The 20,180-nt window shown below is 39.6% G+C and overlaps 1 protein-coding gene across 1 annotated transcript in view; it reads left to right on the top strand.

Annotated features, from left to right (window-relative positions):
* KLHL3 (kelch like family member 3) overlaps positions 1-20,180 on the top strand; it is a gene marked incomplete at its 3' end in the record, with an annotated part of 116,021 nt that overhangs the window by 55,404 nt on the left and 40,437 nt on the right. Inside the window, exon 6 of the mRNA XM_080714286.1 lies at positions 3,202-3,311. Coding sequence (XP_080570412.1) covers positions 3,202-3,311 — 110 coding nt within the window. The remainder of the gene's footprint in view (positions 1-3,201; positions 3,312-20,180) is intronic.

Raw genomic sequence — 20,180 nt, 5'->3', positions numbered from 1 at the left:
TGAATGTTGCTAACAGGAAGGGGACTATAAGCAAAGACTCTGGGGGCCTAACACTGTTACCTCAAGGCTAAAGGGAATAAAGAAGGTGTTTCCTTTTTTATTCCTTCCTCCCTTTTTCACTTCCTTCCTTCCAAAATCCACTTTTATTTACTTACTTTTCATTAGTTTAAATCCCTAAGGGGTACAACAGCATATATATCCTATGGCCTTTTAAAGTTTCCTCTGATTTGAGTAGGAACCATGATCCCCAGATCACTTAGGTTTTGTTTAGCTTGCTTCCAGGAATCACTATGTTGTTTCTTGCTATGTATACATAACAACATATCTTGCCCAAATAGAATTCAGTTTTATCTTGAGCATAAACACATTAAATTTTAAGAAGAACTGTATGCTAATTTTAGTTCTAGAGATCTTGCTTATAGCAGCAAACATAGCCTTATACCAACGCCTTCCAGACATATTTGACTTTTAAGAGTCCTCCTCCCAAGATACCTTTACAGGTTCCAAGATGTATGAAAGACACTCTTCCTTGTTCATTCCTTTTTTTTGTCTCATCCTGTTCCTGCCTTGCAAATCTCTTGGGTTTGTGGGTGCCAACTTTGGATGGAAGATTGCTGCCCCTTAATTCTTTGTTGTGCCCTCCCCACCAGATACTTCATTCTCAGAGAATTTCTGGGTAAGATTTCAGTGGAAGGTTCCCATGGAAAAAGAAACAGCATTCTCTGGAAAGAAAGAACCTAGATTCAAATCTGGCAGTGCCCTTAGGGACAAGAGGTTGAAGATGTAGGGGATTCTTATCTAGGATTTTTGGTTGGTGTTTTGGACCACCTAGAATGTGCTGTACTTCCATTGTCTTCCTTTTCAAAATCCAATTCCATCTACTTTTAGCTTCATGAGCTGGAAACAGTTTATTTTTTAGAGCACAGAATTTTGCTTGCTTACCTCTTGTTCTCTTCATTCTTTTCCTTCTTCCAAATGGCAGGGTTTTTGTTCAACTAAGGATAAAAGTGGGGAGGCCAAAGGTACCTCTGGACCACAGAGATTTGCTGTGCAGGACTCTCTTGAGAGCCTAAAAGCCAGAGGCTTTTTAACCTAAAACCCACTGACTTATGGAGAAGCAAAGACCAGCTTCCAGCCCTGCTGACTACACAGTTACCTCCCTTCATAATGAATCTGACTTTTAGGCCAGGTATGGGGGGCATATGTTTGTAATCCAAGCTCCTAGGGAGGCTGAGGCAGAAGGATCACAGAGTCTAGGCTAGCCAGGGCAACTTCAGGAGACCTTCAAAACAAAATTTAAAAGAGGAGGGGCCAATAAATATAGCATTCTCAATGGTAGAGTGCTTGTTTCGCATGTACAAAGCCCTGGGTTCCATCCCCAACACTAGGGGGGGAAAACATGACTTTTATATTTTTTTATATACAAAAATTCCTGAGTTTCAGCGTGAATAGGCATTAATAGTGACCACAGTGATATCATTAGGTTGGTAAAGAGGAAATGGAGAGAGCTGATTTATAAGTTCATCTTTAATGTAAACATTTAGGAAATCTGGAGGAAGGTAGAAATCACAGAGTTCTTTGGGTCCTAAATTACTTCAATATAAGAAGTTAAAAATGACTTATTCAAGAAATGCTTTTGCTGGGCGTGGTGGCACACGCTTGTAATCCCAGCATTTGGGAGGAGGGGGCAGGAGGATTGCACTTCACAGATAGCCTCAGCTACTTAGTGAAGCTCTTTGCAACTCAGACCCTATTTCAAAATAAAATGAAAAAAAATAGGACTGGGGGTGTCACTCAGAGGTAGAATGTCTCTGGGTTCCATCCTCAGTATGGCAGAAAATAAAAAAGAAAAAGAAATGGTTCAAATCTTAAGTTCTTTAATTTTTGAGAATTTGATGCACGTGAGAGAGGTGCTTAACATGATCTGACTTTTTTATTATGTCACCACACCAGATTTGTATTTCAGTAGCCTCCCAAGGCTGGAGAGACCATGAATTTCATTTAACAGGCTATCCAGACTGGGTGGTGTAGCCCTTTAGAATTTTCTAGGAGGCTGTTGGGAGGAGGGCAAGCAGAGAAGGAAGAGAACAGTCAGGAGGACAAGGAGCACACATGCTTCTCAGTGGTGCAGGGCTGTGCAAGAACTGAAAGGAGCAAGGTCTAGGGCAAATGACCAAGGTCCTGTGATCCCTAGAGGCTGTTAAATTGGAAGTTGTCAACATTTGGGTAAATTCACCTTAGAAAAGCTTGGAAAACATTTTCATAGATCTGTCACCATCAGAGCAAGGGAATGAAGCAAGACAGGCAGTGTAATCCCCATTTTACTGAAGAGGACAGTGAAGCCCAGGGAAGTGATGCTTTTGGCCAATATAACTCAAAACCAAGTTATGAACCTGGATTTCTTCTTTCTGAGGTGGGTAGCATTTCACTGAATATAATGTTCTGTAATAGTAGAATGATGTAGGCAAATGTCAGGGTAGGAATTATGCCTGGAGTTTTCCTTGTGTGGACCTCTGGCCTGCAGGTTTTGCCTTGTTCCAGCTGTCCTGTAATCCTCCTCCATCCTAGAGTGCCACAGGTGGCTGCTATGGACTGTTTTCAGTGAGTGTGGGGCCAACTGTTGACACTACATTGGGATAGATGCTTAGTTGGTATTCCCGGTAAACCAGACACCCACTATAACAGGTTTGAATTTGGGTGAGAAAGGATGAGCCCATCTTCTGACCTAATGATAACTTCCTACAAGCACCCCAGAGATTTCCAGCCACACAGCTGTTCTGCACAACTTTTGTTTGGCTGAGCTGCAGGAGGGATGATGTTTGTACCTTAAAGGGAAATGAGCTCAATTCTATAGGCAATTCCCAATGAGGCACTGAAGTGCCATTATTAATCTCATAGAGTATGAAAAATATATAACTTCATATCTCTCTGCCCCATATTTTTCTGTAGTTATGTTCAGGATATAAGAGCACACAGGAGGACGCGTACTGTTACTGCTCAAGTAAAAGGCTAGTTTCCCTCCAGCCAAGTTCCTTTGTCTTTGTCCCTCCCTCTTCTTCCACTCCCACCCCGATCCAGGGCCTCTACTTTGAGTTCCATAGATTTGGCATGGCATTGGCTCATAGAAGAGCAGGAATAGACTGTAACTTTGTTTTTCTTAACTTCTTCTTTTTCTCCTCCTTCTTTTTTCTTTTTGAACAGAACAGCACTTTCCAGAGGTGATGCTTGGGGAAGAATTTCTTAGCCTAAGTCTGGACCAGGTGTGCAGCTTGATATCCAGTGACAAGTTGACTGTTTCTTCAGAAGAGAAGGTATGACATGGGCTTTTGGTGAAACAAGCACCTCAACTGTGAAGGGATCATAGGAGGAACTTGAAGTTCAGTAATATCTTTTTTTTTCAGAAGGGAAAAAGAAACCCATTTTTAAATCCTTTTAAAAAACGCCCTCCCCCAACTAAAAAAAAAAAGGCCTTTCTGGTCCATTGTGGACCCTTTGAAGAAGAAGAAATGATAGAGATGCTGCTGCTACTACTGCTGCTTCTATTTACTGAGGATTTATTACTTGCCAAATACAGCCTTTAGGTTCTTCAGTTTATTCAGCCTTCACCATAGCTCTGCAAAGCAGGCATTGCTATTGTCCCCATATTAAGAAAAGGAAACTAAGCTGGGTGCTGGTGCATACCTGTAATCCCAGTACTTGGGAAGCTGAGACAGGAGGATTACAGATATAAGGCCAGCCTCAACAACTTAGAATATGCTCAGGAGTTTAGTAATACCCTGTTGCAAAATAAAAAAGGCAGAAAGGGCTGGGGTTCGCTCAGAAGCGAATGCCTTTTCCCCAGTACCAAAAAAAAAAAAAAAAAAAAAAAAAAAGAAAAGAAAGAAAGAAAGAAAAAAAAAAGAGAGAGAGAGAAAAGAAGAGGAGACCAGTTTAGATTCCTCTTCTACCAAGAGTTTCTTTGCTCCAGGGGATGTGTCTGCCACAGTTAAAATAAACATACTCTTCCTTGTTGGCCAGCAGGGTCCAAATCTTTGGAGTTTATAAATTAGTTGTGTGACTTTGGGTGAGGTACTTTGCCTCTTTTCTATTTCCTCATTTGTAAAGTGGGAATAATAGTATTAGAACAGATTTCACATGGTGATTGTGGTGCTTCTGAGGACTAAATGGGATAATCTAGTATAGAAAATGCTTGTTATATGACTAGTAGATACTCAGCATTAGATGAGTTTATTCTTGTGTGTGTGTGTGTGTGTGTGTGTGTGTGTGTGTGTGTGTGTGTGTGGTACTAGAGATTGAGCCTAGGGGTGTTCTACCTCTGAACCATATCCCCATTCTATTTTATTTTTAATTTTGAAACAGGGTCTCACTAAGTTGCTGAGGGCCTGGCTAAGTTGCTAAGTCTGGTATCAAACTTGGAATTCTCCTGTCTCAGCCTCCTAAATACTGGGATTACAGATGTACACCACCACACCTGGCTCAGAGTTTATTTTTCACCCAGCATCTGGAATTAATCCCTTCCTCCTCTGTGTTCTGGTATAATACTCATCTTGACCTGTTTGATTTAGTTCTGAGCTAGCTTTTCTTCCCATGTATAACCCCAAGTTCCTTGATGGAAACAACCATATCTTATTTATTTCTTATTCTTAGAGAAGCTCCATAGATGTTTCCTGAATCATCTTTAGTGTCTAAGATTGAGGTTCTTACCTGAGAGGATAGTTAAGGAAAAAATCTTGAAAAAAATATTATATCAGAGATGAAATTGTTCAATGGCATGTGAGAATGAAGTCATCCTGGAAAAGTATGGTCAAGAAGAAGAGCAATTTTTTTTATTAGACTTCAGGCCCTGAGTCCTTTGATGGACTCCCAGGAGGCCTCTACTTCTATTTGCTTCCATTATTGTGCAGGCTGCACCGTCCTGTCTCAACCTCAGAAACACAGAGGCCACTTTTGCTTCTTATTGCCAGGTGTGTTTATTCTTGTCTCTCCATTTTGCTATCAAAGCAGAATTATTGGAATGAATGAACCAGTTATTTGACTGGCAGTGAGAATATTGAGGCAATTGGCTAGCTTGGGGCATATTTTCAAGGGTAGATTGAGAAAATGAAAGTGGTCTTAAGGATTTGGATGAATTTGGAAGTGTTTGGGATTGAGTTCATGCTGGTAAATCTGTTTTGAGGTCATAATTAAGTTTTCCTTAAATGTAGGCTGTTTGTGCTTGCTGAGTCAGGGTGGGGGTGGGTAGGATGGGTTTTTAGTAGGAAGAGACATTATAGTGCCTTGGAAACTAGTGGGGCTTTGGACTCAGAGACATGATTTCAGCCTTTGCTCACTGACTACAGGACCTTGAGAAACCACTGGTGTCTTTGAGCCTTAGGTTTCCCTAAATGTAAATGGGAATTCTAAGAGTACCTCTTTAATAGAGTTGTCAGAAGGATTAGACATTGTTTGGTAGGTGCTCAGTAAATGGGAGTTGTCACTATAATTGACATGATCCTCTATTTTGAGACACCATTGATAATGATAGTAATATTAACTTTATCATCACTAATGTTAAAATATGTCCTTAAGTTAATTGCATCTTTCTAGAAATAAACAACACATGACTTTAAGTATATACAATTAAAATAATGTGTAGTGGTTCTCATTAATTCATGTGCTTACATATGAGTTTCTCTTTCTATATAGGCAGAGTTTGCAGTATGTATAGGTTTTTTTCACATTAATGAAGTTCTATATCTTGTTTGGTTCTTAGAAACTATGTACAACTTCAGAATTATATCTTTTTCATGGAGCATATTATTCATGCTCTTGATCCCTTTAGTACCTTTAATATTGACAGTATAATTTTGAGGCTTATTAAACAGTAGTAGGCTGGGCGTGGTGGTGCATGCTTGTAATCTCAGCACTTGAGAGGCTGAGCCAGGAGGATCGCACAGGTTCAAAGCCAGCTCAGCTACTTTGTGAGGCTCTCAGTAACTTAGTAAGACCCTGTTTCCAAATAAAGTATTAAACAGTAGTAGTATTTCTCATGGAATAAACCCATAGTTTTATTTTCCTTTAACATATTATTTATTTCTGGAAGCTAAATAGGCTGAAAACTTTTGACAATTAGATGTTTGTCATCTGAATGCTATTCCTTCAGGTTTTGACCAGTCTATGTCTATTCCAGGAGATTTTGTGATTTCTATTTCCTTTAATTATATTGCATGTGCTAAGCAGTTCCTGCATACACAGTAGCTCTTCCTTTCAATATTGTTTTATAGTGAGATTTTCAGAAGATATTTGAAATAATGTTAGGGATCTTGCCCTAATTTATGTGAAAATTCAACTGCATTTAATGTTAATATTTGTAAAAAATTCAACTTGTTGGTAGTCAAATAATCTGTGTTCAGCTACATTCTTATATGGACAGCAGAATCAACTATATTAATGACTTAATTCTCTGCCTGCAGCCCATAGTTTTCATTTAACATTCATTACAAATTAAAGCCATAGTTTAGACATTAAAGTAGGGAAAAGCTGTGCACTATAAAATAGAGTAAATGTGGTATTTTACTATTAATGATGAAAATAAGCAGCAGTTGTAAGCCAGGCAACATGCTTCTTGGGGGCTTGAAAGCACTGATAGGTTCTGCAGTTAGTGTCTGGATTTGAATTTTCTCTTCTTTACTTAAATAAGCAGTTTATCTCTCACCAGAATGTATACACCATATGGTAAGAGATTCTAATTGTCACTGCTAGTGGTATCAAGTTCATGGTAGACACTGATTTTTTTTGTTGTTGAATGAATGAATAAAAGAACCTTTCTTTTTTTTTTTTTTGGTGGTACTGGGGTTCCTGGAAGCCCTCCTTCCTCCGGGCTACACTCCCAGACCTATTTTATATTTTTGAAACAGGGTCTCTTACGCCAGCACGGCTGGCTTCGAACCTGCGCGATCCTCCTGTCTCCGCCTCCCAAGCGCGGGGATTACAAGCGTGCGCCACCACGCCCGGCTATAAAAGAACCTTTCTAAGGCTCTGTTTTCTCATTTGTAAAAGATAATCATGTAGTATCTATCCAGTAAAGTTGCTCTAAGAATAAAATGAAATGACACATGAAAACTGCTTATAGCACAGGAGGTTGTTCATTACTGTGTGATCCTATTATTGCTGCTCTTATTCTCATTAGGACTGCTGTATATTTTATTAGTATTATCCCTGGTCATAATAACTGTTGACTTGGGCCTTTCTCAGGGGAAGTTCTTCCAAGTGCTCATATTAGTCTGGGAGATATATATATATATATATATATATATATATATATATATATATGTATTTTTTTTTTGGTTGTACTGGGGTTCCTGGAAGCCCTTCTACCTCCGGGCTCCACTCCCAGGCCTATTTTATATTTTTGAAACAGGGTCTCTTACGCCAGCGCAGCTGGCTTCAAACCTGCGAGATCCTCCTGTCTCCGCCTCCCAAGCGCGGGGATTACAAGCGTGCGCCACCATGCCCGGCTCTAGTCTGGGATATTGGTCTGGCCTGAAGTCAGTGCCTAATAGGAACGGAGAGTGGGAGTAACCTCACACTCCTCAGCTTCCCCAGCACCCCTCGTCCCATCTGGGTCTCTCCTGGGGCTCAGAGATTATTCTTCCTCCAGCATGGCTTGTCCATACCTTTCATCATCCACTGAACCAATACTCTTTGAAGGCTGTGAGGACATCTTAGTCATCTTTGTGTTTTTGCACAGTGCCTAGCTGATACAGAACCCCAGGAGGCACCATGGAGGTGTTTGGTAGAGGTTCCCTGAGGGAACCAGCTGGGGTTATAGGAGCCATTTTAACATTCTTTCTCAGAGAATCAGAGGGATGGGAGTTCTTCCATGTGGTTTTTAACAATCTCTGTTACTGGAGAGGACAAAGGGATCTCATATGATTTATAGAGTATTACTAATTCTTTGGGTGGGACCCCCAGTGCCAAGATAGAGCTAAGCCCTCTGTATGGGAGCTCTAGTAGGGGCAGAGCTAAGGTGGTGGGCATCACCATGTTTACTGTGTACCCTTTTGAGATGCTCTGGCAATGCATATCCTCAGTATATCACAGGGGAAGAGTAACCAACCGTATGGGACAAGCATACAGTAAGGAAAAGAGACAAATGTTATTCCTGAATTTTAGTGGTTTTGTCACTTGCTGTGGGACCCAGAAAGTTATTTGATTTCTCTGAATCTTTGCTTTCTTAGCTGGTGCATGTATTTTAGCATCTCAGGAACTCCAAGCCTGCTTAAGAAACATTGTTGTGGCTTTTCAGAGACACCTCTGAGTGAGTATTAATGGGGAATGGCTGGCATGTTAATACAAGACAAAAAGAAATTAAGTCTCTTTAAAAGTAGGTTGTCATGTAGTATATAACATTTAAAATATGCCATACTGCAGCTCAGGGCCCAAATATAATATTGTATGTCCTGGAAGGGACTCTGATGTCTCTCAGGATTTTTAGTGTTACATACCCTTCTGTCTGAATTCCTAGATTCAGTGGAGGAATGCAGGCAGGGGAGTCTTGGCCAGAAGGTTGGACGTTGGTGCTTTTGCTATGGAGGCATTATATGGCAACTGAGGAGGCATACTTTGCTGCCCAGTCTAAGCTGTTGACAGCCCTGCCATCCTCTGAGATCAGTTGCCAGAAAATCTGCCTGGAAACAATGATCTGGCCTGGGTGTCTGCTTCAATGTTACTCTTTACTCTTCTTTGGGGAATGCAATTCTGTCACCACCTTTATGCAAAATACCACAGCACTTATGAGCAAAATCTACCATGACCACCACTGTTCTCCAGACACATTTTACATTTTTTTATTTCTGTTTTTAATGTGGAGTTTGTATTATGGTAAGTTCGTAGAGAAGTAAACAAATAAAAACTGCAGTTCAACATTTTACAAAGTAGAAAATCCATAAGGCTAGTATCTAGAACAGAAAACAGACCCAAGAGCTTTCTTCCAATCAGTACCCCAGGAAGCATAATTACCATTTGACTTCTCATACCACAGATATATTTTACCAGTTCTGGAATGTTATACACATTGAATAATGGTGGGTATGTGTTTCTGTGTCTGAACTCTTTCCTCCAGGAAATCATTTCTAATCCTTGTGATGACTTTTAAGGCAGAGGTTATTGTGCCCATTTTGTAGAAGTCAGTGAGGTTGTCTATCAATAGACAAATCCATGATTTGAAGCTAAGAGTGTCTGCCTCATATGCCTTTCTCTTTGTCACAGGAGGACATAAAGTGGAGTGACACCTGGTCATTACTCTTTTAAGAGCTCATGGTCTGTTAGGCAGATGGACCAAATACATGAATCATACTATGCGGCTGAAAGAAGTAGTTGCTTGAAATCAAAGATCAAGAAAAGCACCTTGAAATATTTTATTCCAGGTTGCTATGTAGGAAAGGCATTGTGGAAGAGTCAAAAATTGAGCTAATACCGGGCGTGGTGGCGCATGATTGTAATCCCCGCGCTTGGGAGGCGGAGACAGGAGGATCGTGCAGGTTCGAAGCCAGCCATGCTGGCGTAAGAGACCCTGTTTCAAAAATATAAAAAAATATAGGTCTGGGAGTGTAGCCTGGAGGTAGAAGGGCTTCCAGGAACCCCAGTACCACCACCAAAAAAGAAGAAGAAGAAGGAGGAGGAGGAGGAGGGGGGGGAGGAGGAGGAGGAGGAGGAGGAAAATTGAGCTAAAAATTGGAAAATGAGAGTAGAGCTCTGGAAAGCCATTCAACTTGGAGGAATACTGGAAGCAAAGATAGAAGTTTGGAGTGCTTATTGTACTTGTGTGTGAGAGAGTAACATCTGTGATGATAATCAAAGGACTTGGAAGAGGGAAGAGTGGGAGATGAGGCTGGGAATAGAATAGTTGTCTGCAGAGGGTTAAGAAGTGTGAACTTTCTTCTTTAGGTCAGTATTTGGCCAACTGTGTTCTGTGAAACCACAATATTGCCGGGTATGTTGGCACACACCTGTATTCCAGTGCTTGGGAGAGTGAGACAGGAGATAGCAGGTTTGAGGACAATCTCAATAGTGTAGCAAGACTTTCAGCAACCTAGAGAGAACCTGTCTCAAAACAAAAAATAAAAATGGCTTGGGGTGTAAGCTATTGTCCCTAGGTTCAATCAGTTCCTGGTACCACAAATCAAACAAAACCTACAGTACTGCAAGATGTTTATAGGTGTTAGGATTCAAAGAAAAAGGGGTTCTCAGGTCAGATACATGCAGGAGACACTAGCTAAACAAAGTAACTAGGTATCTTTACTGCAGGAATTATTAAAACTTTTATAATGTGCTATGTCAATCTCTAAGGAAGAGTTTTAGAATGTGATATGATATATCTTTAGCTCTGGGTTCTTTAGCCCAGGATTCTTTAGCTCTGAGCCTCTTTACTACAGAAAGTTTTCTATGTCTAGTATTCTTAGGTACATACAGAAAATAATCTTGGGCTAACTTTCTTTGTTCATACCAGATATTCTACTATTTATTGCTTCTGTTGATACTCCCTTTGGTAATGTTTCTTTAGTACTTCATAGTTTTTTTTTTATCATAACTTCGTCTTCAAAGGGTGTTGCATCTGTGGGACTTTGGGTCACCCTGGATTGTGGGCCCTACAGTGCAGGTTCACTAGTTTGGGAAGTGTTAATATTGCTTTTCTCAGATATCCCTCACACCACCTGGATAAGATTAGTCCTAACTCCATGTCTGTATGTGGCAAGTTCAGTTTTCTCAAGGATGTGGTTCTTACCTCCACGGTAATATATAGGAGATGGCAAGCTTCTTGCCCTCTTCCTATTGTAGATGGGCAGAATTCATGTAGTTGTAGTTTTTGTTTTGTTTTGTTGTAGTACTGGGGATTGACCTCAGGGACATTCTACCTCTTAAGCTACACTCCTAGCCCTTTATCTTTTTTTTTTTTTTTTGAAACAGTATCTCACTAGGTTGCTTAGAGTCTATCTGCATTGGTAAAGCTGTCCTTGAATCCTCCTGTCTCAGCCTCCCAAGTACTGAGATTACAGTTGTACATCACTGTGCCTGACTTACAGTTTTTTGTATGGGTAGACAGTGTACCTATTGGAACACCAGTCCCCCACAGCTGAAACCCCTATCTAATGTCCCTGTGAGCTGTTTAGACTTCAATTTCCATTCACTTCCTTGACCTGAATCCTTCTTTTTCAATGTCGTTGAGAATTTTTGTCATGCTTTTGAGTGCGGCTCAAGTCTTTATTAATTTTTTTGGTAACACATCATGTTCACATGTTATACAAGGGAAGATTCTTTATGAGGCAGCTCAGTTCTCCATGTTGACTGCAAGCATTCCCCACCCTAACATCAGCCCCAGTCACCTGTAGTGTTAGTGCCACTCTGTAGTCTCTCAGTTTACAGGCAGTTCTGACAGATTGTTGTGCTTTGGTTCTTTTCCTTATTCTTTGTAAAAAATCATAGTAAAGTTTTTACTGAAGAGCAATTTCTAGGCTTGGTGATGCCACTGTTCTTCTTTTACCACCTGTTTTGTTTATCTGAAGTCAGATATATGGCAGTGTGCTATAATAGTGAATCATGCACCTATGCATTATGCTTTAGTTAATATAACCATCCTTTCAAAAATACTTATTGAGCACTTTCCATGTGGCAGATAATGTATTAGTTATAGGAGAGACATTGGTGAACAGGTACCCACCACTGGGGTACCTATAATCATACAGGGAGACAGATTCTCTCAAATATGTGTGCAAATAACACATAGTGCTATGAAAGTGCAGATTAAAAGCCAATGGTTCAAATGAATAAATAAATACATGAATGCCAGTGGTTCTAATTGCTGCCCTCTCGCCAGTTAGCTGGGTAATATTGGGCAAACTATGCTGTCACTTTCTGCCTCATGTCTTCCTTTCTAGGTGAATGGTGTGGCTGTTTCATAGGTCCCTTGTGTGTCCCAAACAAAGCAACTATGCAAAAAGCTCTTAGATGTATAAAACCTTAAGATGATGGTGTTATCGTGAAGATGTGTGTAACTGGGTAGGTTTCAAGAGTCTGGGAGCCTTCAGACCAGGGCATCTACTAGCAAGTGGTTTAACACTGGCTCTCCAAAAATATTCTAAAGATCCTGATTTGTTTGCTGAGTAATTTTCTGATTTCCTCAGTGTCAATATTTCCACCAAGTATGATTTCAAACCACTAGTGTAATGTCAGTAAACACTGAGTTTGAAGCTCCAGCTCCAGCTTGCCACTGATTCTAGTTCTTCCTGTGGTTGTATGTTACAATTAAATGGGAGTATGGTGAATACAACTTGTTAAGCTTTCATTAAGAAACAAAAATAGGAGTCTGGTGGAATCATTCTTATGTCTAGAAGCCCTGCATTCTTTATTTTATTTATTTATTTTTACAGTATTGGGGATTGAACCCAGGGGCATTCTACCTTTGAGCTATACCTCCAGCCCTATTTTTTATTTTGTATTTTGGAACAGGGGTCTAACTGAGTTGTGGAGGGCCTACTAAGTGTCTGAGACTGGCCAGGAAACTGCGATCCTCCTTTCTCAGCCTCCTAAGCACTGGTATTGTAAGCAAGTGCCACCATGCCCAGCCTGTATTTGTTATTTAAATTCATGGCAGCAGATTTGGTCAATGCTATTGCCTTGATCCCTGGAAAAGGAACATGGTCTTCAGGAATGCTATCCTAGAGGGGTATGGAGGGCTGTGATTGGTAACAGAGATTTAAGAACTCAGTTTCCCAATTTAGCAGTCTGCCTAGGGTTTTCAACTAATTGTGCCTCTGAATGCACTATTGTATAACGTTCAAGCCTGAGTTCTTGCAGGTAGAGGTGAGTTTTCATCCCAGATCCACTCTTCTCTTCCTGTATGACCTTGGTCAGTTTGCTGCTCTCTGAGGTGGTTTCCTGTTCTATACAATGTTAACAGTAGCACCTCCTTCATAGAGTGTTTTTGTGGATTAAGTGAAATCATGCATATAAAAATGCCTTGTTATTATTGATAAAGTTGGTCCTTCTCCAATCATGAGTAAAAATAATCAGGTCCACTGAAGAAAGTTAGTTTTTTCCTGATGTGGTCAAAATTAGCTTCTCCCTCAACCCCTCTTTTGCTGAGACTCACCCTTAACTGGACCTCTCACTTTGCCAAGACACTGCCCACTCTTTTTCATTTGTGTGCTCCTTTTTGATTCTCAGAATATATTTTGAGAGTTTGGTGAGTACCTTGGAACCTTCCATTTTACTCAAGGAATGCAGGTCTAGCCTCTAGCCAGAGAGTAGGGTAGAAGGGTCAGGCTTAGCTGGTGTTCTCTGGTTTATGCTACATCTGAATTGAGGTGAACTAGGAACTATTAAATCTTTTTCTCTAACTCTTCTGCACACAGCAACATTGTAACACCCATGATATCCCTTAAACAGCACACATCAGTTGAGAGAATGGTGCTATTTCTCTGTTTGAAAGTGAAACCCTGAGTGTGCCTTATGGGCAACTGAGTATTTCACTAGGGGATCAATGAAGAGTATTATTTGAGTAGAGATTTCTGCTTTGATTTTAGAGCAGGGATTGAAAGACTTTTCCTAAAAGGGGCTTGACAGCGAATAGTTTTGGCTTTGTGGTATATAGGTGTTCAGCTCTGCTGTTGGGACATGAAAGCAGCCTAGACAGTCTATAAGCAAATGAATGTGGCTGTGTTCCAACAATTTTTTTTTTTTTTTTTTTTTTTTTTTTTTTTTTTTTTTTTACAAAAACAGGCACAGGATTTGACCTATGGGCTATAATTTGCAAACTCCTGTTAGTAGACATCTGAGACACAGCTAACAGTATAAGAATTGGAGTTGGGTTCATGAGGAATCCAGTTCTGCCACTTTCTAGCTCTGGAACTTGGGCAAAAGTATCTAGTCAATGAATTATTATGAAGATGATGTCTATAAAGAATCCATTGCTGAGAAGGCTATTGGTAATGGCATTACGTACACTGAAGGCAAAAGCTATTTGGAAATTTATTTGCTTGGCCTCCTCTGGCTCCTGAGGTCAGTTCTTGCCGAGTGCTATGGCTTTCACAGCTGAATAGGTAAACAGTGCAGCTAAGTGGAACCAGTTAGACTAGTCAAGCCAAATATGAAGATAAGGTTAAATATCGACTTTGGTAGACTCAGATTGCCTTTTAACTTTATAACAATGATTAAGCTGGCTCATGGGGAAAAACATGATCAATAAATCAACCCTACCTTCTTAAAGGCTTGTGGCTCATTGATCAGCAATACTTGTCGGCCAACTACTTGGTGATGCATCAAGGGAAGGAGATACAGAGAGAGAGAGCAGATACTTTTTCCACCTGGCAAAAGCTCACAGTCTAGTGAGGTGGCATAGGAAGAGGTATGTATAACTACATGAAAGGCAGAATGGGGTTGTGCTCACCCACCACCTCCTCAGCAACACCAAACTTCCCCCATCAGCCCCTGGTCTGCCTTATCTGCCAAGATTCCAGCCCTTGCTGTCCAGCCCTGCAGGCTCCACCCACCTACTCATAGGCTGGTCTGAGCTCCTGTCCATCCATTTACTAATAAAGTATTTGAGTGCATATTATATGCCAGCAAATAAGACAGGGTCACTGTTCTCATGGATCTCTTAAGGGCTAGTAGAAAAAACACATTCACAAAACAAAGCTATGAGGATCAAGGACATAACTCTATAAGGATTTATAATTTTTTTTAAAAAAACATTACACAAAGAGGATTCCCATGGTGTTAGGTTATTTTTTAATTAATTAATTAATTAATTAATTTTTATTGGTGCATTGTATTCATACATCATAGTGGGATACAAACTTTTGTAGACATACATGCACACATCGCCCAGTCAGCCCCTACCCGATCCCCACCCCATTCTCTCCCCATCCCTCCCTCCCATGCTTGGCTTAGTGGTTGACATCTAGTATTATAGCAATTTAACCAAAATTAAAAATATTAATCTCTCATAACAGTTTCATTTGTCTGATACCAAGCTTTTGATGACTTAAAGATAACATTTCAATATTTCTTTTTGCTTTCTTACCAGAGAATACTTTTTTTCTATTTTTTAGGTGAAACTATCATATATTTATATATTTATTTTTCAGAAAAAAATCTATCCTAATATGGAATATGGACTCTAGATACCCAAAACGATCTTGAAAAAGAACAAAGCTAGAAGATATATATTTTCTGATTTCAAACCATATAAAGCTACAATAATTGAAACAGTGTAGTACTATTCTAAAGGCAGATATATAAACCATTGGAGTTAAATAAAAGCCTAGAGCTAAATTCTTTTCTATATTGTCAAGTTATTTTTGACAAGGTTTCCACGAACATTTGGTGGTGGAAATAATAATCTTTTAACTAAATATTGTTGAAACATAATAATTACATGGAAAAGAATAAAATTGGACCCTTACCTAACACCATATACAAATATTAACTCAAAATAGATAAAAGACCTAAATATAAATCTTAAGACTATAAACTTTTAGGAGAAAATCTGGGTCATAAAACCTCACAACATTGAAATTGGCAGTGATTTCTTGGATATGATTTCAATGGCACAGGCAACAGAAGAGTATACAAACTCCCTAAAAAATAAAAAAAATATTGTATATCCAAAGACAATGTAAACAGAGTTAAAAGTTACTAATAGAATGGGATAAAATATTTCCAAATGCTATATCTGAAGGTATATTAATATTCCAACTAGACATCCTAAAAATTAACAACAATAAAGGCAAACAATACCATTTAGAGATAGGTAAAAGACTAACATAAATAATGAATCTCCACAGATAACCAATCTTAATTGTCTGTTGGATGGAAAATCTTGTTTCTCTGGTTCTGGTGTGTGTTACCTATTTCTTCTTTGTAGTTAATCTCTTTGAGTATTTTCTCTAGCGCTGGTTTTGAAGACATAAATTCCTTCAGTTTCTGTTTGTCATGGAAGCTTCTTATTTCTCCATCTAATTTGATAGAAAGTTTTGCTGGGTAGGAAATTTTTGGCTGAAAGTTGTTTTCTTTCAGAGTTTGGAATATGTTACTCCAAGCCCTTCTGGCTCTCATGACTTGGTTTGGGAAGTCTGGAGTGATTCTAATTGGTTTGCCTCTGAATGTCACTTGGCCTTTTGTTTTTGTTGCCTTTAAGATTCTCTGCTTGGCTTCCACATTGGTCATTTTGACATTTATGTGGCGTGGGGATCCTCTTCTCTGATCCTGTCTAAAGGGAGTTCTATAAGTTTCCTGGACCTGTGTATCAACCTCTTGCTCTATGTTTGGAAAATTTTCTGCTATTATTTCCTTGAAGAGATTGTTGATCCCTTTGGTTTCACTTTCTTTTCCCTCCTCTATTCCAATTATTCTTAGGTTAGCTCTCTTAAAATGGGCCCATATTTCTTCAATGTCAGATTCCTGCTGTCTGATATTTTTTTCTAGATTAGAAACTATGCGTTCATTTTTGGAATGATCATCTTCTAAGAGCGAGATTCTGTTCTCTATGTGGTCTAATCGGTTGTTTGTGCTTTGAATTGAGGCCTTTACTTCATTAATTGCATCCTTTATCTCTTTTTGGCTCTCTCTGAGTTCTTTTCAAAGCACCTCTATTATTTCTACAGTTATTTTCCTGATTTGATCTTCTAGAAATTTCTGATTTTCTGTTTTATCTGGTTCTGATGTTGTGGAGTTGTGGGCATTCATTGCTCCAGTATTATTCCTCTTTCCCATGATTTCGGAAGTTTGTGCCTTCTCTGGGTTCTTCCCTTGGGTCACTATGACTTCACTTAAGGTGCTCTAGATCTCGAGTCAGTAGTATCTCAGACCCCACTACTCCTTTACTGGGTTGTATCACAGAGTCTCCGACCCACGGAGTCGATAGAGGCTGCTTTAGACTATGGAGGGTGCCAGGTTGCACATTCTCCTATGGTGTGAAAACTCTGCCACCGCCACTCCCCCACTGGGTCAAGTCCCAGGGAGTACAGTCCTGGGATTTCTCCTCTGTGGCCCGCAATTTGACTCACTGTTCTTGAGTACGCAGATGTAGCTGTGCTGGACTCGGTGAATTCGCTGCTGCTGCCGCCGGTGGCAATATGGCGCTGCTGCTACGCCCTCGGCCGTGAGGCTGGCATATTTCCTCTTGGTTTTGAGTTCCACTCTGAATCCCTGCAGCGTGTGCTGAGCTCAGCCACTGGGAGCTTTAGATGCTCCCTGCGCCGAGAAATCCCGCCTGGCTGTTCCTCAGCGGCTCACCTCAGCTTGCTGTAGTTGTCCAGTGAATTCGCCACTGCTGCTGGCAGTAAAACGCCTCTGCCGCGTCCTCGGGCGTGAGGCCGGTTATCTCCTCTGTGGCTCTGAGCTCTGTTTTCAGTCCGCTTTCTCTCTGGAGCCTGGTGATTTTTTTGTTTCTCAGGTGATGGTGTTTTGTGGCTATGAAAGGCGCTGATTTTGTGGTAATGGAGATTCGTTGTTAGCGGGGCTCTTAAGCCCCGCTTTTCTCGGTCGCCATCTTCCCGGAAGTTCCCGTGATTCTTGTTAGGTTATTTTACTCAGAAATTATATGCTGCTTCTATCCTTTTGTCTTGTTCCATTCCATTAAAAACAGATTTATTTTGATACATAAAATGTAAAAACTGTACATATTTGTGGGATCTCATAATGTTTTGATACATGTATACATTGCATAATGTTTAAATTAGGGTGAACATATTTTTCTCCTCAAATATGTATTATTTCTTTACATTCAAAATCCTGTTTTCTAACCCATCCTCCTGTACAATAGTACATCTGAAGTTCTTACTCCTATCTAACTTTGTATCCATTGATCAACCTCTTCTACCATTTGATTTTGTTTCATTTTCTTTCCTTTCTGATTGAAAACTTTCTGATTCCTTTTCCAGTTCACAATATGCCCAGGAAATGGGACCAACTCTTTTTTTGTCATTTATACAAAGCATCATTAATATAAACATATTAAATATATATATTTAGGTTAAGAAAAAGAAGGTTTTTTTTCCTGGTAAGAAAAAGTTTTCATTTCAACTTTATGCCATGTTGCAAATTTTGTTGTCCCCCCTTTCCCTAATAATTTTTTCTTTCATCCACTTTATTTTGAAAATGTCAGTCCTCTAGTAAAGTTAGAAAGTGAACATCCAAATACTTATTACCAAGATTTATCAGTAAACATTCTTGGCTTTTCTTTCTCTACTGATTTGATGTCTCATTTTACGGAATCATTTGATAGGAAATTGCAGATATCATAACACTTGACCCTAAATATTTTACATGTATCACTTAAGAACATGGAAATTATTTTCTAACCATAAGATTATTATTATGCCAAGGATATTTAACACTGATATAGCAATGTTAATTAACATATAGTCAGTATTCAAATTTTTCTAGTGGTCCCTAAAAAGTTCTTTATAGCTATTTCTTTTTAATCCATAAACAAAGTTTCATCACTGTCCTTTGTTGCTATATCTCAAATTTTTCATTAATCTATAATTGTCTCCATGATTTTTTTTGTTTTCTCATAAAAAGTTTTTTTTTTTATTTTTTTATATATATATATTTTTTGGTGGTACTGGGGTTCCTGGAAGCCCTTCTACCTCCGGGATACACTCCCACGGGCTACACTCCCAGACCTATTTTATATTTTTTATTTGGAAACAGGGTCTCTTAAGCCAGCGCGGCTGGCTCCGAACCAGCGCGATCCTCCTGTCTCCGCCTCCCAAGCGCGGGGATTACAAGCGTGCGCCACCACGGCCAGCTAAAAAGTTTTAAATAATGCAGCCCAGCTGTTCTTGTAGAATGTCCCAAATATATATTTTTCTGTTTCCTCACTATAAGTTTTAGGCTAAATATTTGTAAGAAGAATACTACAGAGTGGATGCTATGCTGTGTCCTTCCCATTAAATCACAATCAGGAATATAAGTTTGTGTTATTATTGGTGGTAAGTTTTAATCTTTTTTATATACACTTATTGGTGCATCATAGCCTCACATCATAATGTAATTCACAGTGATAATGACATACATGCACATAGCACTTGGTGATGTTTCCCTCTGCTCCTGCCCCACTGCCCCCTTCCTCATGCATGATATTAAGATTGATATTGGGTGGGGCGTTGTGGCACATGCTTGTAATCCTAGTACTTGGGAGGCTGAGACAGGAGAATTGCAGGCTCGAAGCCAGCCTCAGCTACTTAGTGAGGCCCTCTCAACTCAGTGAGACCCTGTTTCAAAATAAAGAATAAAAATAGGGCTGGGGGTGTAGCTCAGAGGTAGAATTCCCCTGGGTTCCACCCTCCGTACTACAATAAATAAATAAATAACATTGGTATACTCACATATGTACAGAATGTCAAAGTGTTTCCTTCATTAAGTCTTCCTATCTTCCTCCCTGATCCTAGGCCACTTCTCTCTCTCTCTCTCTCTCTCTCTCTCTCTCTCTCTCTCTCTCTCTCTCTCCCCCCCCACTGGAGTTTTTCCTCCACTATCTAAAGTCATTCTTGCTCTTGTCAGAGCAATAAGAGAAGGATATCAAAGGATTTCAAATAGTAAAAGAAGAATTAAAATATTTTTGTTTGTAGATGGTATAATCCTATATCTGGAAGACCAAAAAAGCCCAATCAAAAGATTACTAGAACTAGCTTGGCGTGGTGGTACATGCTTATAATCCTAGTACTTCGGAGGCGGAGACAGGAGGATCACAGTTTGCAGCCAGCCTCAGCTGCTTAGAGAGGCCCTCCACAACTTAGTGAGACCCTATTTTTAAATAAAGAATAAAAAGTATGGCTGGGGTATAGCCTGGAGGTAGAATGCCCCTGGGTTCTATCTCCAGTACTGCAATAAAAAATAAAATAAAAAAGACTACTAGAGCTGATTAACCAATATAAAATCAACTTAAAGAAATTAGTAGTTCTTCTATTTGCCAACCATGAATCTGCAGAGAAAGAAATATAGAAAACAATCCCATTCACAATAACCTCAAAACCAATAAAATACCTAGGAATAAACCTAACCAAAGAGGTAAAAGACCTCTACAATGAAAATTATAAAACAATAAGAAATTGGAGAATACCTTGAATGATGGAAAGATCTCCCTTGCTCTTGGATAGGCAGTGGAATTATCACCAAAATGGCCATTCTACAAA

This window comes from Muscardinus avellanarius (assembly GCF_963383645.1).
Source record: "Muscardinus avellanarius genome assembly, chromosome: 1".
Taxonomy (NCBI): Eukaryota; Metazoa; Chordata; class Mammalia; order Rodentia; family Gliridae; genus Muscardinus; species Muscardinus avellanarius.
The sequence above is the reverse complement of the archived record's forward strand: the minus strand, read 5'-3'. Positions and strand labels throughout refer to the sequence as shown.